This window comes from Serinus canaria, chromosome 8 (assembly GCF_022539315.1).
Source record: "Serinus canaria isolate serCan28SL12 chromosome 8, serCan2020, whole genome shotgun sequence".
In the NCBI taxonomy this organism is placed as follows: domain Eukaryota; kingdom Metazoa; phylum Chordata; class Aves; order Passeriformes; family Fringillidae; genus Serinus; species Serinus canaria.
The window spans coordinates 22,964,502-22,988,595 of NC_066322.1; the positions used below are offsets into that span (position 1 = coordinate 22,964,502).

At 42.0% G+C, this 24,094-nt stretch overlaps 2 protein-coding genes across 6 annotated transcripts; one reads left to right on the forward strand and one right to left on the reverse strand.

Annotated features, from left to right (window-relative positions):
• The first annotated feature begins 334 nt into the window (after positions 1-334).
• On the forward strand, positions 335-3,875 carry GLRX2 (glutaredoxin 2). Of its 3 annotated transcripts, none has more exons than XM_050977399.1 (4): positions 335-451; positions 1,741-1,810; positions 2,516-2,692; positions 3,218-3,875. In XM_050977399.1, the coding sequence occupies exons 2-4, from the start codon at positions 1,748-1,750 to the stop codon at positions 3,335-3,337; spliced, it is 360 nt and encodes a 119-aa protein (XP_050833356.1). In that variant the 5' UTR covers positions 335-451; positions 1,741-1,747; the 3' UTR covers positions 3,338-3,875. The 3 variants fall into 3 exon arrangements, with proteins under 3 accessions (XP_050833356.1, XP_050833355.1, XP_018767599.1); XM_050977398.1 differs by lacking the exon at positions 335-451 and adding an exon at positions 990-1,064; XM_018912054.3 differs by lacking the exon at positions 335-451 and adding an exon at positions 1,084-1,183.
• Positions 3,876-4,029: 154 nt separating this feature from the next.
• Positions 4,030-23,957, reverse strand: RO60 (Ro60, Y RNA binding protein). 3 transcript variants are annotated; one of them, XM_050977393.1, is made up of 9 exons: positions 23,632-23,957; positions 19,209-19,810; positions 18,301-18,521; positions 17,888-18,034; positions 16,506-16,643; positions 16,161-16,277; positions 15,289-15,402; positions 14,737-14,883; positions 4,030-13,790 (listed from the first exon to the last, which is right to left on the reverse strand). In XM_050977393.1, the coding sequence occupies exons 2-9, from the start codon at positions 19,786-19,788 to the stop codon at positions 13,638-13,640; spliced, it is 1,617 nt and encodes a 538-aa protein (XP_050833350.1). In that variant the 5' UTR covers positions 19,789-19,810; positions 23,632-23,957; the 3' UTR covers positions 4,030-13,637. The 3 variants fall into 3 exon arrangements, 2 of the variants coding, with proteins under 2 accessions (XP_050833350.1, XP_050833351.1); XR_007778059.1 differs by having other exon boundaries at positions 13,651-13,790; positions 15,296-15,402; positions 23,632-23,953; XM_050977394.1 differs by lacking the exon at positions 23,632-23,957 and having other exon boundaries at positions 19,438-19,569.
• Between the last annotated feature and the right edge of the window lie 137 nt (positions 23,958-24,094).

Below are 24,094 nucleotides of genomic sequence, written 5' to 3' on the forward strand. Positions count from 1 at the left end.
CTAAGAGGGATAGAAAAGTTTCTCCACTACTGAAATACTTGTGCAGACCCCAGAGGGGATGCTCAGAGGATATTCCACAGGAGTGCTCTGCCAAGGACACTCTTTTGACCAGGCTCCACAGCAAGGTATGTCGGGGTGAAATAACAAAATATTGTTGAACAGCTTTTACTGGGAAGAAGAAATTAAAAAATCCAACACCTCCACATAAAGTAAAACCTCCCCTATTTTTTCTTCCCCAGGAGCCACTAAAAACATTCCACACATTACACGATTAGCCAACTCCACTAACACAGATTCCCAGGTACCAGGAGCAGCTCTTCATCCCCACCCATTATTTACTCCATTCCCAACGCTCCTGTTTCACAGGTCAGTTTCTGACCAAAGAACTGCAAGGCAGGAAAGAAACCTGAGCAAGAAGAGAAAACAGAAAGAGAGACGGAGAAGATTCAAAGTAAGTTTTCCATTGGACAAAGCAAAGGCACCGCTGAAACCCCCACATCTGGAAGTCAGCCGGGAAGGAGGCCAAATCTCCCCGACTTCCCCAACAGCACGAGCGGCTCCTAGGCCTTTGGGAAATCCAGCCCCTCTTTATGCCTCTCCTGACCCCTATCCCGGGAAATCCAGCCCCTCTTTATGCCTCTCCTGACCCCTATCCCGGGAAATCCAGCCCCTCTTTATGCCTCTCCTGACCCCTATCCCGGGAAATCCAGCCCCTCCTTATGCCTCTCCTGATCCCTATCCCAGGAAAGCTGCCCCATGCCGTGCCGTCCCTGTGCCGTCCCTGCTCCAGCCCTGTGCTGGCCCAGCTGGCCCTCTCCCTGTGCTGTCCCTGACCCCGTGCTGTCCCTGTCCCCGTGCTGGCCCAGCTGGCCCGGTGCTGGCCCCGTGTCCCCGGCGCTCCCGGAGCACCGGCAGCGCGGCAGGCAGCCCCGGGAGGCGGCGCGGGGCCCTGCGAGGAGCGGCGCCGCAGCGCGGGGAGGGCCGAGGGAAGCACCGCCCCTTCCTGCCCGAGCCATGGCCCTGCAGGGGGCGCTGCGCCGAGTGGCCGCAGCCTGGGGGGGCCGGTGAGTGCTGGCCGGGGGCACCGGACCGGGACCGGGAATGGGACCGGGAATGGGATAAGGATAGAGACTCTGATAGAGATAGGGATCGAGACCGGAACGGGGATCGGGACAAGGACACGGTCTGGAGCAGGGACTGGGATCGGCATTGGGACTGCGACAGGAATTAAGGATCGGGATCGGGACACGGATAGAGAGAGGGATCGGGACCGGGACTGGGATCGGTATCGGGACAGGGACCGCGACTGGGATTAGGGTCGGGACAGGGACCGGGACGGGGACAAGGACAGGGATCGGGATAAGGACCGGGTCCGGGATCGGGACTGGGGGAGCGACAGGGCTCGGGTGAGGATGAGGGCAGGGATCGGGATGAAGATGCGGGCAGGGCTCGGGAGCGGGGCGCGGGGTGCCGGGCCCGCGGTGTCGGGGGTGTCGCACGTGTGTGTGCGGCTGTCAGCGGCGGCGCGGAGCGTTTCCCGTGTAACGGCCCCGCCGGGCTGTTCGCAGCCGCAGCCATCCCGCTGCTCCCCTTCCCTGCAGGCACACGAGAAGCGGGGTGGCTGCACGTGTTGCAGCTCAAGGGAACTTCCATGGCGCGGTCAGTGAAATACCCAAACAACCACAGGGCAGCGTGGCGGTCCTTTGAAAGCGCGAAGATCTGACTGTCATTTCTTTTTAGTTATAGAATGGGGAACAGCCAGACCGCTTCTGTAGGATTGTCATATTGTGCTGCTGTGAATCAAATACAGGTAGGATTATTTCTGTTGCTTTTACTGATTTTCAGCATCTATAAAAGCCAATTACTTCAAACCTTTTCTTATTTACGCAAAGAAATGCTGTAAATAGTTCTGCCTGTTGAACCTGTTCCTGTGTTCATCATGGTTATCAAGCCATGTGGCAGTTTTTTTTAATCCACAGCCCTAGAACCTGTTCTTCCTAGGCTGCACCCATTTTGAGGTTTTTTTAGACCTCTACTCAAATTCAGTGCGGCCATCCACATTGGGGATAGAACCTTGTAAAATTACTGATATCAAGTTAAATATTTCAAAAGTTATGTTTTTTTATAAATTTACTGATAGTTAATGATAGTCTGAAATCCCCTTGAATTTACAGTAAAGTGATAAGGGTGTATATTTCAGCCACTGCTTTTGGCCACTGTGCTTGCCACTGGCACATCCCAAGTGCCTTACAGACAGAGAAAACTCTACTAAACAATTTAGGGGGATGCCGGGAGCTGGGCAGGCTGCAGAGCAAAGTTGTACCACACACTCCACCATCCCTGTGCTGTTTTGGAGCCAGATGCAGGTCAAACCTGCTTTCAGAGGTGCCAGCAGAGATTTTCCTGTGTTTGCCACTCTCACAGCAGCTTTTTAAGTTGTGTATTACTTTCATGACTGTTCAATAGTGCATTGGCTTGAAGCTCACTGACTTTTAACTTTCTTTTGAGCACACAGGACATTATTTCACACAACTGTGTGGTGATTTTCTCTAAAACAACATGCCCATACTGCAGAATGGCAAAAAACCTCTTTGAGGGTTTGAATGTGAAATACAAAGCTGTGGAACTGGACCTAAATACAAATGGAAGGCAGTTCCAAGACATTCTGGAACAGATGACTGGTGGCAGAACAGTGAGTATATTCTCTTACACTTAACAAGTAACAGCTTGGGCTACACACATCACTCTTGGGTTATATCCATAGCAAGTCCTTAATTGTTTTGAGACAGGTAAATTTGGGATACAAGCTCCTAAATTAAATGCTGGAGGAGGTCTCTTCCTCTAGAACCCCTCTGGCTATCCCTCACAGCTGAACTTTGCCATACTGCCACTGAAATAATGGAAGTATCAAAGATATTTTTCATTGGTATATTTGAACCATTGTGTTTAACACCTTTATTTTATTTTACATAGTCTCACTTGACTCAGTTATTGGAATTTATTACAACCACCCACTCAGTGTCTTCATCCCACTTTTGAGGGGCACAAGAAGTTTCCCATCTCTGTAAATATTGTCCACAAGTATGGGTTGTACACTAATATTATACACACAGCTAGAAGAACACAGTGATTGTGGGTACTGGGGTCCACATGGGCTTGATTGAATGTTTACCTTTTTTCCAAGAGGTAACTAATGCAACTTTTGTTTTCTTGATAGGTCCCAAGAGTGTTTATCAATGGGACTTGTGTTGGAGGTGCAACAGATACTCAAAAGCTTCATGAGCAAGGCAAACTGATTCCTTTAATTAATCAGTGTCGAATGAGGTCAAATTACTGAGCAACCATCTCTAGCTTCGTCTTCCTTTGTATGAACAGAATTTCAGATGAAATCAGAAGATCACAGACACAGCATGAGCTGCACTCAACAACCTCAAACCATGGCTTTCTGAATTACACATCACTCAGACAGACTTTATAGACTTGGTGAATTACTTGGTGTCCTTGCCTCAGCTTTGCCAACCCAAATGGTCATTAGCAAACATTATGTAACTCTTGGGGCTCTTAGTGAGACAGTGATGTCATTTCATGGTGATTACATCCTGCTCCAGGGAAGCCCAGGCTCTGCAAAAAGAATCCTGTGGGTTTTGCTGCACATTAGTTTGCTTTCTAGCTTTGTCTCAATAAACTGTCCATTTTATTTAATGGTTTTGTTAAATATAATTCTTCTCTGTCAAACTGAAGTGTAAAGCAAACCCAGTTTGTAGTGATACTGGTGTGTGCATGTCTGCCCCTCCTGTACTCAGTGCCTGATCACCCAGCTCCCAAATCGTGTGTTCAATGGAACAGAAAAGGGAATAAAGATTCTGGCAGCTTTAGAGAGTGACAGCTTTCATCTTTCCTCTGCACTCTGAGGTATCAGCCTGTACTGCCATTCAGGAATGGCCTTCCAGGGGGCCAGGCAGCACAGGCACTCAGCTGCAGACTGTGATCCAACAACAGCATCAAACATAAGAGCAAGTGAAGCAGGTCTAATATGCATAGAGTTTATTTAGTACTTAAATTCTACAGTCAGAATGCAGTTTACTAGCCATTTTAACTTTCAGTTAAGTGTCTAAAAGAAATGACTAAAATTCCATACTTTCAGTACAATGTACATCCAAAGCCAGACCAGGCAATGCCAAGATTCTTGGTTATTTCAAAGTAGCTCATATGCAAGTAGAAAATTATGTCCCATTCTTCAGTTTAAGGAGCCATTACACTACTAAAGGTGCACTTATTAGAATAAAAACATTAGTCAATTAATTTTTTACTCACTTTTTGTGAATTAAGAATCCTGTTATTTCCATTGCTTTCAGCACTGCATGTACCTAAACTACTTTTTCCCTCAAGGGAAAAAAACATCAATCTTTAATTCCAGCTAACTAGGACAGCAAGAGTATCACTTAAACTTGATAGCTTCATTTTTGTGATGCAGGTTTGAACTAAGTTCAAACTGCATCATTTGTAGAAAGTCTTTAGGATACAGTTGCCTGCATTGTGCATCTTTAGTATGTAATCAGCTAATTCAACACACTGACCTTGTTTCATTTTTATTATTGCAGTTTACTGTGTGGTGCTAGGACACAGTCATCAAGGTAAACACAGATGTGCATCTCTCTCTGAATTTACACTTAATAAAGCAATTGATTTTGCACATACAGTCAAATAAGAATACCAAGTATTCTTTTTCTCTGTGTACAATTCTTCAGCCAGTTTTATCAGAAGCTTAACAACAATTTTGTCCCCAAAGCTGATAAACCCATCACGTAAAAATAATAATAGTATGCAAAGGAATTTTTCAAAGACCTTTTCCTTTTGTTCCCTGTTTAGAGGCTTGTTTTTTTCACCAGTAGTCTAAAATAACCCTTTGAGTTCCAAGTTCTGGAAATCCCAGGGCATTGTCACTTAAGGCAAATTCTCTTGCAGCTGTTGAAACAAGCTGTGCCTGCAGATGCAAGTGAGTGCCCCATCATTAAACAGGATCTAGCTTAAGGCACCCAAAGGGTTAATTATATTTCTTTTTAACCATATTAAGGCTCCCCATCCAAACAATTTTTTTCATTGTGTACAATTTCACAGAAAGTAGCAGCAAGACAGTGCCTTTGTTACTGGATGGCACAAAGCCATGTTATGCTTAAATTAATTAAACATGATATGGCAGTTAAAGTGTGGTTCTAATCTAGGGGGGGGGAAAAACCCAACCAAAATTAAGAACCTCAAGAACAGTCATTAAAAATTTCCATCTCTTTTTTCCCCTAGCATTTTCTCCAGGACAAAGTTGTTTATCTTAAAAATATGCTTGTCCTGGAATCTAAATATTGAAATGTATCCACTAGAAGATCTGGATACCTGCTCATCCATCTTAAATCCCAGGCTTCTAAGAAGTAGAAGAAGCTGCAAACAAACAATGAATTATTTAATGAAGCACATAGAGCTGTGAATGTGCCCATGTGTTGCTTTTTAAATACAGAATTATTTTTAAAGAGTAGAACTGCACTTTTACAGGAGAATGAAAAGATATTTTATTTGTAACTAGTTGTGCTTAACTCTTAAGCTGGTAACATTAAGAAAACAGCTACTTATATTCATTATTTAACGAAGCATTTGTAAAAGTTCTCAACATACCACATAGATATGCAAATATATATATATTTAAACTTAAATTCAGAATGCAGAAATACCTCAAGAAACCACACTTTGCAGTATCAGACTCGTAAATCCAGATATGTAAGCACACATATGTAAAGACACCATACTTCTGCTGAAATTAGCTTATCTTTTATGATTTCCCTCAGGGCAGCATATCCACAAAACACTGTCCTGGTCAGTGTTTTACCTTTTCCCCAGAACTCTTGCTCAGCCATTTGCACACCCCACAGTGACATGGTGAGATGAAATCTCTACCATTCCAGCAAGAAAGTCATTAGAACAGCTGCTTACAGCAGCATTTCCGTGCACTGCAAACCACTGCAGACAGCAAAATAAACCTAGAAACTAAATAAAAGGATTAAAAGCACAAAAAAGACAAATGAATCTTTACTTAGGTTTACTTCTACAGCCTATTTCTTGAAGACTTGCTCTTGTCAATACTGCAAAGAAACTGCCTGTTTATCCAGAATATTAATTTAAACGTTTTCCTAATTCTGCATGACAGCAGCTTGATACCATTTAAAAGAATGCAAAGTTTCAAATCACTGAACTAATTCTAGAAAAAAGCTTTACATTTGAAAAGCCAATTTGAAAAGCCAATTGTAATTGTTACTTTTTTCAAATAAAGCCATTCACAGGCAGATGTTGAATTTTTGTAATAAATAAAGTATACTTTTATAACTGATTTTTACACAGAGTTTTACCAAAAATCTGATAGATACAACAAATTAGATGTTTTGTAAGAGATTTATATAATTAAAGAACAGAAAAAAATATTCATTATTAGAAACATTAAATATTATGCCACCAGTTCTGGTGCAGGGAGCTAAGCAAGCACACTCAATGACAGCAAAAAGGCAGAAGAATAGAGGCAAAAATAAACGAAAAAAGGAATGGATGAGAGCTTGTGAAAAAAGATTCAAGTATAGGCCTGAGGTGACAAGATAGAAAAGGAGAAAAACCCAACACTAACAGAGAAAAGGGAACAGCAAAAGAAGAAGAAACAAAACAAATGGAACCAAAACGAAAGCTTCTGTTATGGGTGCCTGTGAGCTCAGGACAGGGTTAAGCAGTATTTGCAATGCAGACAAATATTTTCCTTGTGTTTTTACAGTCAGAGCCATTATTAAAATACATTTCCCAAACTGCTGGTGTGTTTTTTAAGCCAAGAATATGTACTTTGTTGAGCAGCCTTTTAAAGGCATACCCATCTATGGGCATCAGTTAACACAGCAATGTGAAAAACCAACATAAACCTCCTTAAGACTTGTGTTTGACAAACAGGTTTAACAGTGGTTTTAAGCAGCAAGGTATTTTAGTGCCAGTTATTAGCAGCCCTCACACAGTGGGCATGTAGACTGGCCCTGCTGACCTCAGAACTACACCTACCCTTAGACTTCTCCTTTTTGAAACACAGAGGACTGCAATCTAATTCTACCAGCACCTCGAAGTCTCCTACTCCTTGCTCCATGTCTAAAATTCCTGACATGAAATTCTATTTCTTGGCAAAATTATTACTGTCATTACTGAATTTATTACTCAATGCTGATGTGCTCACTGCATTATTTTTAAAAACTCAAGAGCCTCCTCCTCTCTCCATGTCATTTATTGTGTCCCTTCCAAGAAGAAACCTGACCTTGGATGTTCAATTCCTCACAGGAGAATGTTTCACTTCTGCTGTGCTTCCAACCACAACATGCTTTTCTTCTTTCTTAAAGTGCCTGAACATTACAGTGTTCAGCACAATACTCTGATCCTCCAGAATTGTCAAGGGAGTCACAGAGAAATGGCAGTCAAACTGAAACCAGGTAACTGTTAGGTGTCAGGAAACGTGGAAAAACTGCATTTTTAGGAAACCTGCATTTGCCTGGTCTACAGCTGCACTCTGCATTTAGACCTTTTTTCATTCAGCATTTTGAGTAAAATTAGCTAGCTTTAAACTTGTCCTTGCTCAGTGCTTACTGGTAAACTGCAGTGCACAATTATAGCCCCTTTTCTGCTTTTCCAGTCAGTGCTCCTCCAATGCAATGACCACTACTGATTTGAAAGTCTCCTTTCTGGTGAAAGAGTAGGTTGTTTATTGTACACTGAACTGAAGCTTAAGCTTATCAATTTTGTCTTAGCTCACTTTTTTTATTCTTTTTCAAGCATTACAGTAATTATTGCCTCTTTACATGTCTAGAGTTGTTTTGGAAATTATCAGCTTAATAACTAAAGATTAGAAGTGGGCCAAATGCGTTATGGCAAGTGAGTCATGCTGTCCCCTAAAATTCAGTGTATGGGCAGATATGTCCAGTCTATGGACAAGGAATATGCAGCATCATTCTTCTATGCCCCTTAATGGAAGAGAATAGCAAAACCAGAAAGAAACTCCCAGAAACAAAGGTCCACATACTACAGAATTTCACCTGTCAGCATTTACTTGAGTTTCCCCTCTCTGTGCAAATCCTGAAGGAGGAGCAGATGACAACGTGGTCTGATCAGTGCTGGTTTTACACCACAGAAACCACTGACCAGGTTTTCAGTCCAGAGTTACTACAAATGTTTAGGAGCACATTCTGTACCCCAGCAGGGATGACTACCTTTTATCATTGGTCACAGCTATCCAGTGTCAACAGATACAGGGATCTACAATTTCTATCACTCCTACTGAAAAGTTCATCTTTACCTCCACAGTCTAGTTCAAGGAACTGCATTTTAAACTGGACTGCTTCCAAAGATGCAACACCACTATAACCATACATTCAATCTGTTAGTAACTACTCTAACTTTTATTTGCAATAAATTTACTTGAAAGTTACTTGAAACACCTGTTTAAAGTTTTCATTTTATATTTAGTCCAAAATATTTCTTATTACTTCACAAATACTACTGCAAATAAGAAAAAGTACTTGCAAAAGATGCTCATCTATCAGTTATTTTTGACATCTCTAGCTTAGAAGGAAACACCCAATCAGATGTTTGACTATTGTGTCATTTAAAATGCACTACTACCAAACCCAACCCCAAAACATCAGTGCATTTACTGGAAATAATTATTAACATGTATTGAGCAAATGAGTTTACTCCCCATATTCATGGTGTTTAGATGCTAAAAATGATATGCAATTTTCCACGAGAAATGGCTGGTTTTCTTTTTGCAGACCCCAAAGTGCTGTGTCTTAGCTTTTGTAGGAACACTTGGTTTGTTCTAGAACTCACCTGAGGAGCTGGTGGCAGTCCTGTGTCTCCAGGCATTCTGTCAGAGCAGTGAGAATTCAGGAGTGACTTACATTCATGCTGGCTGAAAGGCAACACTCTACCCAGCAGTCCTGTTAGCCCTGTTTTTAGTCAGGAAAGGCTTTCCTCACTGGATTCATTATGCACTAAGGGAGAGTGTAAGGAAGTAGCAGAATACCTTCAGTAACATGTAACATCCTATTTTAGCACCAAATGAGAGATCCCAGCTACACAATGCAAGCTTTGAATTTATCATCAATAGGAATGAGGCATAATGAAAAGTAATGTTACAAGTACCAAAAGTATAGTAGGAACTTCAATTTTACATTTAAAAGCTTGGGTTTTAGGCAGAAAAATATGGTCTTATGTGTCATTTACCACTATGGGTAAGCATGATATTTTTATAAATCAATTATTTTCAAATTAACACCAAATTTGCTGTTTAAAACAGTCTGTATTAGCATAAAAGAGGCTGAAATACGTATGTTTTAGAGGAAGTTGTAAAAGCATCACTAAAAAACCTTTCAAATCTTGTAAGACTGATCTACTAAAGAGATCTTTTAACTTCCCCCTACACACACATATAGAAAACACATAATTAAATACATATACACACACAAATTGCCATCAATGTCTGTTCCAAAGTGGTAGAATACTCACTGGCTTTCTCCTTGTCACACTCTTACTATCAGACTAGAAATAAAAAAATTGAAAATAAAAAAATCCAGTTTCAATCACTTCCTAAACAAGATTTTGTGAACATGAAGGAGGCAACTGTACAGTTCATAAAAGTTTTTAAGAATTGGTCACTATAAACTGGAGGTAGTTTTGAAATATGTTAGCTTGAATTAATTTATGAAATCAGAAGTAACACTAACCTACAAAAGATTTTAAAAAATGAAATACTCTCCTGTTAGGAAGATTGTTTCTGAGTTATTGAATACATTCTTGAAAAAAAAAAGTAGCTTTTTGTTTCTGGTTGCTCCCACTCAGCTTTGCTGAGTAGGCCAAGACACATGCACTTGTTAATCTTGCTCACTGAAGGTGAGCTGATGCTTCTTGAAGTTGTGACAAGGACTGAATGTGACATCCCAGCCATTTCCAAGGTCTTTTTCTACTGAAAACAGTTTTTAGAACTTCCTGTAAAGCATTTTTAATTCTAAACTAGTGCTTCTGAAATGGTATTATGTAGAAACTGCCCCTCAATTTACCTCAAGACATATTTGCTCCTGAAAACCCAGATGGTAATCCAGAGAGAAAAAGATTAGCATGAGCTCTTGCACTTTCAGTTTTAGCGGTATAAAATGTCCCTGGGTAACTTTTACACTGTATCACAGTCACATGGTCTCAATACATACCAGAAAAAACTTCTTTTGTAGATTTTAACCATAGCCGTGGAAACCATAGAACATTACTAACACTTTAAATGCAAAGATTTTAAAAAAGCCCAAAGAAAAGTCCCTCTCAATGAAGCTGCTGGTAAACTGCCATTATTAAAAAAACTAAGCCCATTTGTTTCCAGCTCCATTCTAAAAGTAATTATTGAATTTATTCTTGCAAATAAGCATTCCACAGCAATGGGGGAAATTAAAAATCTCTCCATATTTATAGTCTACTATAAATGAAATTAAATTATATACTATATAACCCTGTAACCACTTTTAGCAAACTTCTCACTGTTACTCTAAATTGTGTGCAACAGGAAAAATAAAAAAAGAGATTCCTCATCTGCTTTTCTTGTTTTTCCTTCACAAAAAGTTAATAAAAATCACAAAATCATGAGGGTTGGAAAAGAGCTCTTAAGATCGAGTCCAAACATCAACCCAACACTGCCAGGTCCACCACTGAGCCATTTCCCTAAGCATCAAATCCAAGTGGTTTTGGACCACTTCCTGGGATGATGATTCCACCACCTCCTTGAGCAGCCTGCTCCAATTCTTGGATGCAAACAGGATTTGAGGTTCAGTCTCACCAGTGCCAAGTAAAGAGAAAGAACCCTTTCCCTGGTCCTGCTGCCCCTCTTTCTGATCCCAGCCAGGATGCCCTTGGCCTTCTTGCCCACCTGGGCACAGCTGCCTCTTGCTCACCCACTGCTGACCAGCATCCCCAGGTCCTTTTCCACAAGGCAGCTTCCCAGCCACTCTGCCCCAGCCTAGAGCATTACTGGGATTGCTGTGACCCAAAGGCAGGACCCAGCACTTGGGGCCACACTCAATCCATGGACCCAGCCTGTCCAGATCCCTCTGCAGAACCTTCCTGCCCTCCAGCAGATCAACTCAACCTGGTGTCATCTGCAAACTGGCTGAGGGTGCCCTCGATCCCCTTGTCCAAATCAGCCATAAAGACACTGAACAGGACTGGCCCCAACAGCGAGCCCAGGGGACACCAGTGGTGGCCAGCAGGCAGCAGGATGTGACTCAGTCACCACCACTCTCTGTGCCCAGCCATCCAGCCAGTTTTTTAGCCAGTAAACAGTGCACCTGTCCAAGCCACAGGCTCCCGTCTTCTCAGACAGGAGAGAAACAGTGTCCAAGGCTTTGCTGAAGCCCAGGCAGACCACATCCACAGCCTCCACCTCATCTACCAGGGAGGTCACCATTCATAGTAGGAGATCAGGTTGGTCAGGCAGAACCTGCCTTTCACAAAGCCATGCTGGCTGGGCCTGATCCCTGGCTGTCCTGCAAGTGCTGTGTGATCCAGATGACCTGTTCCATAACCCTCCCTGGCACTGAGGTCAGGATGACAGGCCTGTGGCTTCCTGGATCCTCCTTCTGGCTCTTCTGCTCAATGGGTGCCACACTGGCCAACCTTCAGTCATCTGGAGACCTCCCTGGTTAGCCAGGATTGATGATAAATGGTGGAGAGCAGCTTGGGTGGATTCCATCAGACCCCAGGGACCTTTGAACACTTTAAGTGGGGGAGCAGGTCACTGTTTCCTCCTGAATTACACGGCTCTCATTTTGTTCCTTGTCTCTGTCTTCCCAAGGACAGCTGATCTACTATTAAAGACTGAGGCAAAGAAGGCATCAAGTACCTCAGCCTTTTTTCCATCCTTTGTGGCAATGCTTCCCCTCACACACAATCAAGGATGGAGATTCTCCCCTTGGTTCTCCTTTTGCTGCTGATGTGTTTGTTCATAGATACATTTGTTATCTATTTCAGCAGTGGCCAAATTATTTCTAGCTGGGGTTCCACTTTTCTAACCTTCCTGCATAACCTAACAACATCCTTGTAGTCTTCAAGAGCATCCTGTCCCTTCTTCCAAAGGTCTTTTTCCCTGAGTTCCGGTGACAGCTCCCTGTTCAACCAGGCCATTCTTCTTCCTCACTGGCTCATCCTTCAGCACATGGGACAGCCTGTTCCTCCATCTTAAAGATCCTTGAACAATGTCCCACCTTCCTGGACCCCTTTTCATTCAAGATTGTTTGCAAGGGACTTTCTCAGCCCTAAAAGGCCAAGGTCTGAACTCTGGGGCTCCTCAGCTTCCTCTACACCCTCCTCGATGACTCCAAGGTGGTGCTCAGGGCTCAGGAGGTGATCCACCTGCTTCCTGCCACTGCTGGTCGGTCTGTGCTGCTGCTGAAGCCCTGGGGGACAGGAAGCTGGACATCCTGCAGTACAACCCTGCTCCTGTGGCTGATGAAGGCAGCACGTCCTCAGCAGGTGCTGGGTCTGCTGCTGCAGCAGGGGTACCTGCAGCAGAGCAACTCCAAAGTCCACGAGGAGCTGGACAACACTGTGGCCCTCTTCACTTACCCTGCTGAGAAGCTGGATGGGCCAAGCCGGTGTCTGAGCTGACTCCAGCCCTGGTGGAGAGCAAGAGCAGGGTCCAGCATGCTGACACAAAGTGTTTGCTGTGGTGGTGACTTCCTTGGGCCCAGGCAAAACCACCCTTCTCCTCAAGGCAGTGGATGCTGTGGAGCTTGAGGACAACAGAGATGGGGTGATTCATGTGGTGCAGGCCAGGCTAGCCAGGAAGACTTTGGTGAAGCTCAGGGACCAAGGGTTTGTGAAGTACACTGTGGTCCTGCCATCATCCCATCATAACAGGGGGTCCTGTTCAGCCCTGGAACAGATTCAGAGTGGCTGGTGCTGGCACACAGGACTCAGAGCACAGTTCCTGTGGTTATCACACAAGGGATGTTGCTCTCTGGAGCTCCAGCTCACACAGAGCCCAGGTTGGTCAGGGAATGAAATCCAACTAGAGTTTTGAATGCGTGTATAGGAAGAAACCAACTGCCTTGGGAAAAGGAGGGTGCCAGATACAAGGAAGGTGGCTGAGGAGTGGAGATGCCTTTCTGAAGGAGCAGGGCTGCCAGCTGTGCTGCAGGACTCTGAAGGGTGATGTGACTGCACTGCCAGCCATTACCAGGAATGTCTGAATGCACAGTGCTGCTGCATGGCGCCAAGTCCCAGGGTGACAGCGGTGACTTGTGGCTGCCACCTCCAACGGCAGGGGGATTGCAGGCTCCTGACAGTTAGTTTGACACCAGAGATGCCAGCACTGAGTTTCTCTGTTAGATTTGCATGAGACTGAAGTTCTGTTCAACCTTACAAACACCTTAGTGAGAAGCTCTAGTCAGAGATGCTTGAAGTGCCACCACCTCCCGTAACATTCTGATATGTATACAATATGCCATGAGCTAATAAAATATATTTGGCTGGGAGTTCCCAGGGTGAAGTCTGTTGCCAGCAATGGACCCACTGGGAAGAGCAGATGCCTAAAAAACTTAAATCAAATCCAAAGTGAAGTTTCGAAGGACGTCCAAAGCTCCCGTGTCGAAGCCGCAGATATCCAACATGCCTCTGTCGTCCGGGTCCGCGATCGTAAAACCGTGGGAGGTCATGCCACAAACAACCAGCTTAGCAGGAATGCCCATTTTCTAGAGGAAGGAGGGCAAAACATATCAGAAAACACATCTAGAGTAAAACATGTGCACATATGCAGTAACTTAAATATGCCAGAGGCTTATGCCACTTGCCTAAGCCACTGTCTGAAGAGCTGTACTGACAGAAACAAGGAATGCCAGAATCAGAACCGCAGGATGCCTGTCAGCTGGAATGGCAGCTAACCTCAACTAAGGAAAGCAAATTTAAGACTGTATTCATTCCAACAGGGTGGAAACTATGTAATGATTCAAGTCCATACACCCAAGCCTGAGAAACATATTTACGGTAATGTAAAAAATAATTTATTTAAAGCACAAAAGATGATTTGCTGAATAAATAAGCAATGTGCTTGGAGAAGGTATTTTTCTCTGTTCTATTGTAAAATTATGAAGCTGTACAGACTAGAGCAGTCCCTTTAAAACACAATAGGCTCTCTTCACAAGATACTGTCACCTTATCCTCTTGACACCTGTCTTTACTTCATTGAAACATTTTGACATCTACTAGACATCAAAGTTGAATTTAGTTCTGAGAGTCAAAGATCATTCTGTAACAACTATAAAAACTTACACTATGAATTATATATAGGATGTAGAAATTCATGCAGTCCCTGAGTAACAAAATTTCATGAACATTGGAGCACACCAAGCAGGGCAGGCTAATTACAAATGCTTCTAGCAATTCTGTGGTTTTAAATACACACAATTAGTGCAATACGTGTACTAATTCTGCCTAACTGCAGGACTGTTTTTAACAATATATATTAATTTTTATATATAATTAAATAATTTTATATAATTAAATAATTTTCATATATAATTTTTTATATATATATTTCCTGAAGAAAGCCACAACCAGTCCAATCTCTAAAAGATTTTTAGAGCTGGTACTTACTTTGTACAGTATTTATTAATCATAAATAGTCAGCAGCATATTTACCTCTCTGTACTCTCTAAGGGCCATTGCAGGAGGAGCATTCCCAGCAAAGGTCTCATTATCAGTAAATACAATGAAGACATCAGCAGCTGTCTGAGTCTTTTGAGCCCATATCATCGGAAGGGAACAATCAGTGGTACCCACTGGAATCTTAACAAGAAAAAACATATTTGGATGGAACACATTAATACAGGAAATTACCAAACCATGGAAAAAATCCTTTTGATGTAACCTTCATGTTTTACCATGTGTTACTACACAAAGAGGCTTTTTTGTTAAACCTGTTAATTTTATCTCAGTTTGTCCAGGATTTTTTTTTGCTCGAATTTTTTAAAATATTATTTTCAAGCTAACTCATTGTGACATAGCACTGGCATTCTAAATGCAAGATTTAATATCCAGCAAATGAAATAATGATGTTTACTGGGCTTTCTCTAAATAAAATGCACCAAAAAGTCCAATCTTATACTAGAGCTATACAGCTATACAAGGTAGTAGGATTGATTACAAAGAAAATACAGTGTAACTGCTGAGACTTTTTTTTTTTTTACATACTTCATACATTTTCACTAAAACTTGAGGTAAGGTCATGTCAGCTGTCACTGGACATGGGACCATTTCATGTGAAAAGGCAACAATTTGGGAATCCTTCTCAGTACGTGCTACAACCTGAGAAAGAGAGAGAAAAGAGTGAAATTAATTCAGTTACATTACTCTGAATTTTTAATGTCTGAACTGAGCCATTCCCTACCAACACACAGCATGACAAATGCTTTTGTATTTAAATCATCACGGTTGCTCATAAACAGTAATGGCTCACTCTACACTTTAAATATTCTGTAAATAAACACTGCAAAAAGAGCTGAACAACTGCTCTAATTACTGTAACTAAAGATACTTCCATTTTCTTCCCTCTCCTCTGACATAAAACCTTGACCATTTTTAAGGGCCAACGAAAGTCCAATTCCTCTGCAATAAAAGAATACAACACAAGAAGCTTTAGAATACTAAACTGAGGGGAAAACAACTGTGAATAAAGGCCACATGGACAACTCAGACATAGGAATTATCCCAATATTTCTTAATCTAATCTGTATATTTCTATGAATGCTTCTGAAAAAATTTAAATGTGTAAGATAACTTTATCCTTTTTTAATTATAGTAAGCCATTTTATTATGGCTAAGATAAGTGGAAAAGCTGCCCTGACCACTTTGATTTACAACAGAAACCAACTTCTTCCAACTGATGTTTCTGAATATGGCTACTAGGAGCTTTCAGCAATGAGGCACAAGGTCACACCTTCTGTACCCAAAAAATATTATATGTAAGTTTTCTCTTGATTTCTAACCAGTTTTAGAGCATCTTTCTATCAAAAATGCAATTCAAGATGAAAACAGTTATTTATAAGAGAAATGGAAAGCCTCACCATACACATTACTGCTGCAACTGTACTGGCATTGAGCACACTGCCCAAAACCTTTTGTGTCATTGATGCACTAACATCAACTGCAATTACAATGCGTTTTCCTGTTGGTTCCACTGTCTGAAAGAATAAAAGACAAAAATATAATAGGTACACATAATTTATATATTAATTTCTTCTTCTGCTTTTACTCCTAAAGAGGGCTTTTTTTCCTCTTTCTGGGTAACATCAGGACAGTGCTGTTACCAAAGTTTCAGAATTGTTACCCATCCCAGGATCTGTTCTTGATAAGCTTTCAAAAAACACAGAACTCTTAGAAAGCTTAACAAATTGAGGAACTATTATTACCTTGAAAGCTTTGTAAAATGAGGCATCCAAAGCTTCTAAAATGTCTCCATCAGGACGCCACCAAAGTTTCCCTCTGTTTCCATGTCCAGCTTTATAGGTTTCTAATGCAACCAAAATATGGAAGGGATGTATTCTACCCTACAGGTAGAAATCAAAAATAAGACATGAACATTTAATCTCCTTTAAAAAAGTAACAAACAAAAAATAAATGAAAATAAGTTCCTACTACAAAAGAACTCAGGTTTAGTATATGGTTACTTTAAATTTGTTAAACTTAAAAAGTTCATGCAGTCTTTACATAGCTGTTGGATGAACTGATACTTGTGGGTTACTGATAATGCATCTCACTCCCTCTCAAGAATCCTCTAATTAACACCAAATGGGATGCCATCACCAGAATTCTGGTAAAATTTTGGAGCTCTGTGATTGCCCAATGCTATTTTCCATCACAGGCTTACGGTAAAAGAAAGTCTCTTCCCAGCTGAAGAGAAAGGAGCTGAGCAAGGAAAAGAACCAACTTAAAACTAGCTCTACACAAGACATAGTAACACGGGACAATAAATTATTTTTTGAACATAGCATTCATTTTTCTCATGCTATAAAACACTCCAAACAATTTTTTTTCTTTCCATATATAAACTTAATTTATATGACCATATCAACATTTTATTGTCTCTATCCAAGAGGGGTGTTTCAGTCCTTAATCACTGCCAGCATCAAAACTCAGTAAATCTGAATGCTTGTGCATGGTCTATCTTCCACCAAGGTATTGCACCATGATCTTTGCTCTCCCTCTCCAGGAAGGAACCAGAGAAAAGGAATTACAATAGGATGGGGGAAAAAAGAACTTTTGTTGTTGTGCTCAATTGAGCTCTGGTGCTGAACAATTTCACTGTCCTGATTTTAATCTTCCCAGCTCACATAACTGCTGCTCAAGACACTCGTCCTCTCTACCTTGGACTAAATCCTTGAAAATGTTATTCTCTCTCTTTGGGGAACCCTTTTTTCCCCTCTTACTTTCCTACCGCTTTGATGGACAATAAAGCAATCAGAAAAGAGGAAAGTATCCTTGCCCATCTTGTTTTTCCCCTCTGCTGCTATGCTGTTTTCTTAACTCACTTAAAAATTATAATACTCAGAAGAAATTGATGAACCCAACTAGCAAAGCTTGCCACAGCCCTCATGTAAGAGAAGGACCAATAGCTGCCAATACTCTTATTTTATCAAAGTGTTTCGGAAAGCAGGTGGGGAATCATATGAGAAATCATTAATAGAATTTTTAAAATAAAGTTGCAGACATTAAACTAGAGTTTTTAAATAGAATACACTAAACATTAAAAATTACAATCCACAGAGGTTGGCACTGATTATAAAGTTCTTACTTTTTTTAGCAGTTTCTCATTTCTCAGTTTTTCACATACTATTGCCACTTCTGAACCTCGTGGTGCAAGCACTGAATTTGCTGTCAGCTTTCCTAAATTTCTCAACAACACAGAAATAGGCATCTCCTTGAGTAATGCCTTCCAAACCTATGATGAAAGAGAAGGGAAACACAGAAAGATGAGATTCTCAAAGTACAAGAACTGTTATCTGTACATCGAATAAGTGCATTTTAAAATAAATGTACAAATTACATTAAGATTTTAATTATTTTAAATTAACTATTTGAGTAAACGACTTGAAAAACAGTGTAAGGGCTATTTTGAAAAGAAATCTAGACCTAAGACTGAACAGCATTATTCACTGTAGAGAATTCATACTTCTATGGAGAATTTGACTAAGGAAGTTTACCTACCTCTTTAGATTTCAGATGGTTTGTCAGGAGATGCTCTCTAACTAGACCATACTCCTCTATCAAATGAATAACTTCCAATTCATCTTTTGTGCGTTTGACTTTCTCCACAGCCTCCAGATACTTCAAGAGTTTTTCAGTCTCAGCAGAAACTGCTTTCTCTTTATAAGCTTCTTGGACATCTTTCCACCCCTTGGTAATATACTTAGTGACTATAGCAATTCCTGATGGAAAAGAATATCATTTCTCAAGCAGGATTACCATCTGTATACTGGCATTTATCATTCTAGCATGCAAATGAATTAGCAGGTTTCATTCTCAGACCTGCCAAACACCTACTGAAAAGGTCAGCCACACACAATTTAGAGCAGTACTTCTAATTACTGTATCCATCTCCTTCGAAGTAAGGAGCTTTATGTATTTGCTACATTGCCCAGAGAAGCTGTGGATGCCCCATCTCTCCAAGTGTTCAAGGCCAGGCTGGATGGAGCTCTGAGCAGCCTGGGCTGGTGGAAGGTGTCTCTGCCCATGGGAGAGGGGTGGGAACTAGATCATCTTTATGGTCCCTCCCAACCCAAACCATCCTATTATTTTAACATTTGAAGTCAACAGATCCTCCCACATAAAAAAAAGGGTTATTTCATCATTTGTAAGCAAACGGGAACAAAATTAGGGAGTAGTGTTATTTTGCCTCCTCTTGGCATATGGAAGAAAAGAAGGAACAAACCCTGTTTACCTTGAAGATAAACAGGTCTGGTTTTTGATATGATCACCCCCATTTTTAAGATGCAATTTATAGGATATCCTCCCTAAGAATTCATCTACAATGGAACTCGGGTTTCCAAAATACTTCCACAGTAAATATAAAAGGTTTAAAACACAGTATTTCCAGGTAAATAAAAATTTATTACCTTCACTGGCAGGTTTTAGGTGGGACAACCTCAGAAGATCTTTATGAGACCAACCACTTCTTTGCTTATATTTTGTAACTGCTAAAGCAAGAGCCATGCCATTCTTTCCATTGTACCAATCTGCAACAGCTTTCCTCAGAGCACGGCCCCACATGCCACATTTCATGCCCTCCTTCAGATCTTTTTTAAACTGGATGAAAGTAAAGAGATGGGTTGGTATGCAACACACCTCGGGGACAGCTTTAAACGCCGCTTGTTTTGTTTTGGCATCAGAGCACTGCGAGCAAACGGCGAGGGCAAAGAGCAGGGGCTCCTGTTTTGCTGCTCTGCCCTCTTGACTAAAGGCTTTGATTTCTTCCACAACTTCGCAGCCTCTGCCCTCTTCAATCAGCCTTAGCAAAGCTTCTGCGTTCTCAAAGCCCAGCTTCTGCTCCTTGACGTGGTAAGTGCTGCCCTCGGAGCCGAAGCACAGGAAGTGCTGCAGCCGGGCGCTGTCGGTGAGGTGCCAGCCGGCACCGCTGGCACCGCCGGGCTCCGGCGCCTCGCTCGGGGGCTGCGCTCGGCTCTCCTCTGCCTCCATCCTTCACACTCCCAGGGCTCTGCTGCAAGAACAACACCTTTTATTAACAACCAGGGTTGACTACTCTTTTACCAGAGTAAATATGTGTTGTCTATGAGCTCGTCATCTTAAGTTTTCTTTCATTAATTTAATCACAGTGTACTCCAAGTGTGCGGTAATACACATCATTTAGAGGAAAAGAAACAAAAAACTCTCAAAGTTATAACAGTGAATAACTTATTTCTTTAAAACCAACTCAGAAACTACTTAACCCCAATAAGTAGCACACAAAAACCATCTGGTGTTATAGCCTTTTGGCACTAATATATTACATCACTTTCTTCGGTAGATTTTTATATTGCGGACTAAATGGCTCAAAATTCAGATCTTGCCCTGCTCTATTTTTCTTAAGAATTGCTAATACTGACAAACTGAAGAAAAATGAGGCTAAAATGAACAACTAAGATACGGAAAAACAGTTTAGTTGGAAGACTTTGCTAGAGTTTATATATGGTAGGTGTCAGTGCGGCTTAGGCAACAGTTTTTTAACAACTGAGCAGCTCAAGAATAAATTATCTTTGCTACAGGCTCAAATGGTTTGCTGCTCCAAGTGAGACCCAAAAAAACCAGAGACATAATAGATTCTGTACTGCTTTACAATTGAAGGCAAGAAGCAAAAATCAGCACAAAAATTCACAGTCAATTCAGGTCTTTCTATTTATACACTCCTGAGCTGCAAGAGAGCTGTAATATTTGTAGGGCAACACCATTGCTCTCACTCGGAGAACATCCAGCACAGCAAAAATCAAGCCATGACATTTAAAATGAAACAAATGCCAGTGAACTGAAATTAGCAGGGTAAAGGTAAGAAAATTCCTCATCACCACTACCTCCAAAACATTAATAGCACAACAATAAATTTGGTTTACTCAGCTCTCACGAAACAAGAAAATTCCACTGAGTAGCACCAAGAGCTCCTACTGAAAACCAAAAAGGCAGAGCCAATAATCCACTCCATCAAAATGCATATAAACCCTAAAATACAGGAACTAAAGCCTGAGCCCACATAAATGACATTTCAAAGATTTTCAAGAATTGCAGATATCTACGTTTGACTTTTTTTGCTTATTCAGATAGTGAAGACAAAAGCCATTTTGTTCCATTTACCAGGATAAGTTAGCACAAACAAATGTCACTAATGTAGACATAGGGCTCCCCCACTCCCAGTTTCAGTAAGTAACACTGATTTACAAACAACTTCCCTACTTCTTTGACAGAGAATTTCCCTTTTTCTGCAAGCAACTAGAAATGCACCTTCCCTCTGATTTTGCATATCTGCACTAATCTTCACCCAGAATTAAACAGCAATCATCAATGCTCCCACTACATTGTACAAACAGATAAAATTATAAAAATAGAAGCCACATGGTAGCACCTGGTTTAAGAAAGCAGGTTTCACCGAAAATTAATAAGAAATATTTTTCATTGTATTATTTAGAGCATTAGTGCTCAGCTAAAATGATATATTCTAAACATGTTTCATGGCAAACCTATTTAAATACACATCATGGTTGAACTGATTTTTTCCCTGACATCTGAAGCATGTAAATACACTGAAAATAACAAGGGTGATATTCCCCATGCATGAATACCAGATCAGGACCTTCTCATGTCTAAAGACATTTTATTTCAATCCAGTTCCATTAGCTCATTTCATTACACAGTCAATAATGTTTCATATTAAACACAGAAAACCCAAACAAAAAATCCAGAAATCACAGTAAGCACCCTTTTAGTTATCAGAAAAAAAAAAATCACATACAAGATACTGAGAAATACCATTATCTTAAAGGAAAAATAAGAATGGGAAGCATAAAAGATCACCCATGGACATGAAGATCTTCATGTATATAAAATACTGAGAATGATTTCTTGCTGTAGCTTTCATAGAGGGAAAATTGTAGAGGATATTTGTGGAGGGAAAACTCTTATAGATATTAACAATGGATAATTTTTATGTTTACTTTTGTATGGAACAGGCTATTCACAGACTCACAACACTGGGAAGAGGCATATACCTGCATCCATATGCTTCTGACACAAACCCATAATAGAAAAGATAGTTGCAAATAGTTTTTCTGACACTTAGATCCTTAATTTGCTTTCTGAGGAATATGCTATAAGCTACAAAGCCAGATTCTGTTATAATTTATGACAACTGTTGAACACAAATTGGAAATTCTTGAAAATAAACCTATATTTTAAAAATTACTTTTGAAATCAACAGTAGCTGATGCAAACCACCAATCTCACTACTAAACAGTCACAGGAAAAGTATCAGATTTACGCTTCACCAGCAGAAACTGGAAAAGCACTTATTCATAGTTGAGGTGCTCAAGTCATTTTGGCCATTTCTAACCCTGTATCACATCTCAGCCTCACAAGTTCCCAAAGCTATTCCCTCTCTTGGACTCCTAAAGCTCATTTTTTTTCATTTAACACCTGTACAACAGAGACATCTTTCACCCTAACAGGTGGATAAATGCAGATGCTCACTTAACACATGCTCTACTATAAGCCTACTCTTCACCTGCTGAGCTAAAGCAGGGAATTTGAATTTAAAACACCTGTGGAGGATTTACCAACAATATTCTGGCTCCATGAGCACTTTCAATTTCTGAACTACAGGAATGCAAACAGCAATTCCCAGACTTAAAAGTCCCAGACTAGGAGTTCTATAACAAAAATTGCTAACCATTATTAATGAAAGAGAAAACCCACTATATTTTAGCCAGCATATAAATTTCTAAGTAAAATATGACTTGGACTGCTCTGAAACAGTCTATACACCGGTTACACCGCAAGAAGTCAATATTTTTATATTGCTGTACCATAAAATGATTCAGTTAAGTTGACATTTGTTAATTCCGATGATTTTTCCAAATTGTCCTAGCTTTCCTAAGAAATAAAATGTCTGGCAAGTTTCATGGATGGATGAAAAAAATCACATAAAGTATAAAGCTTTAACAGAACTACAGCTTCTAATTTAAGTTCTTAAATTTAACTACTACATTAACAACTAATGACACTTCGTAACAAAATCTTACGGAATTAAACTTTGAAAAAGTCAGATCTTTTATGGCAAAAGCATTAACATTTTCAAGACAACTTCTCAAATTGCCTTTGAATACTTCAAAACCACATTTACTTCAATCTATCAGGAACTGCATTCTGCTTCTCTGCTCTCTATATTCTGCATAAGCATTAACCTGCAGACTATAAAAGAATGTCTTCCAGTTAATTGAGCAGAGACACCACTACCATCACATTGAGTTAGGTTACTGTAACAAAACAGGCTTGTGCTACAGCCCTGACCACATAGTTCTCATACTTCAGAAAATAAGCACCTCCATGTCAACTGGGATGCCAAGAGAACAGTTCCCAAATCCCCAGTGGAGGGGTGGACGACAGCAGCACGGCAGATATCCCATTATAAGAACCACATACCAGCCCACGCATTTCTACTGCAGAATTTGCAAGAGTCTGTCTGCTTTAAAAACTGTACCGGCTGGGGGGCAAAGGCAGCTTAGCTGACGTAGGGCCGAATTAGGAGATAGAAGCACCTAAAGCGGATACCCAGAGAGCTGCAATCGCAGCTGTCAGTCTCCATAAAGGCGATAAACAGGCGTGACGGGGAGGGCGCCTAACGCCACAGATCCGCCCGGGAACGCCCCGCGGGCCCCTCACGCCCCGGAGCCCTCCAGAGCTGCCCCCCCTCCCCCCCCGTCCTCTCCGCATTCCCCACGCATCCCCGCGGCCGGCCCAGGGACCCCGCATCCCTGCAGCCCGGGAAGCGCCACTTGCCTGCGAGGCCGCGGCCCGGGCGGGGCCGGGAGATGCCGCAGCGCCGGGGGCCGCGGGCCGATGGGCCGGGGAGACACCGGGGACACACCGGGGACACCGAGCGGCAGCCGGGCCACTCCGGGCGCGCGGGGGGCGGGCAGGGCCGTCCCGCTCCGGCCGCCAGAGATCCGCGTCTCCCGCTCCGGCCCCGCCCGCCGCGCCCCGACAGCATCGCCGGGACCCGGATGAGGCCGCGCCCCCCGCGCGGTGCCCGGATGGAGCCATGGTCGGGGTCAGCCCCGCACCCCGCCGCGCCGCCCGAGCGCCCCGCAGCCGCTGTCCGCCCCCGAGCCGCCCCGGAGCGCACCCGCGAGGCGCGGCGTGGCCTTCCCGCGGCCGGGGCGGTGCCGCCGGTGCCCGCCGCTGCCCCGGATCCAGTCCCACGCGCCGCTTCCTGCGGCCGCCCCGCCTCTCCATGGCGGTG

Coding starts and splice junctions, on each gene's coding strand:
- GLRX2 (XM_050977398.1), top strand. CDS start 1,015: ATGGCCCTGCAGGGGGCGCTGCGCCGAGTGGCCGCAGCCTGGGGGGGC. Junction 1,811..2,515: donor CTGCTGTGAATCAAATACAG/GTAGGATTATTT, acceptor TTGAGCACACAG/GACATTATTTCACACAACTG. Junction 2,693..3,217: donor AGATGACTGGTGGCAGAACA/GTGAGTATATTC, acceptor TTTTCTTGATAG/GTCCCAAGAGTGTTTATCAA.
- RO60 (XM_050977393.1), bottom strand. CDS start 19,788: ATGGAGGCAGAGGAGAGCCGAGCGCAGCCCCCGAGCGAGGCGCCGGAG. Junction 18,522..19,208: donor CCTAAAACCTGCCAGTGAAG/GTAATAAATTTT, acceptor CTTTTCCATCAG/GAATTGCTATAGTCACTAAG. Junction 14,884..15,288: donor TTTTAGTGAAAATGTATGAA/GTATGTAAAAAA, acceptor TTTCTTGTTAAG/ATTCCAGTGGGTACCACTGA.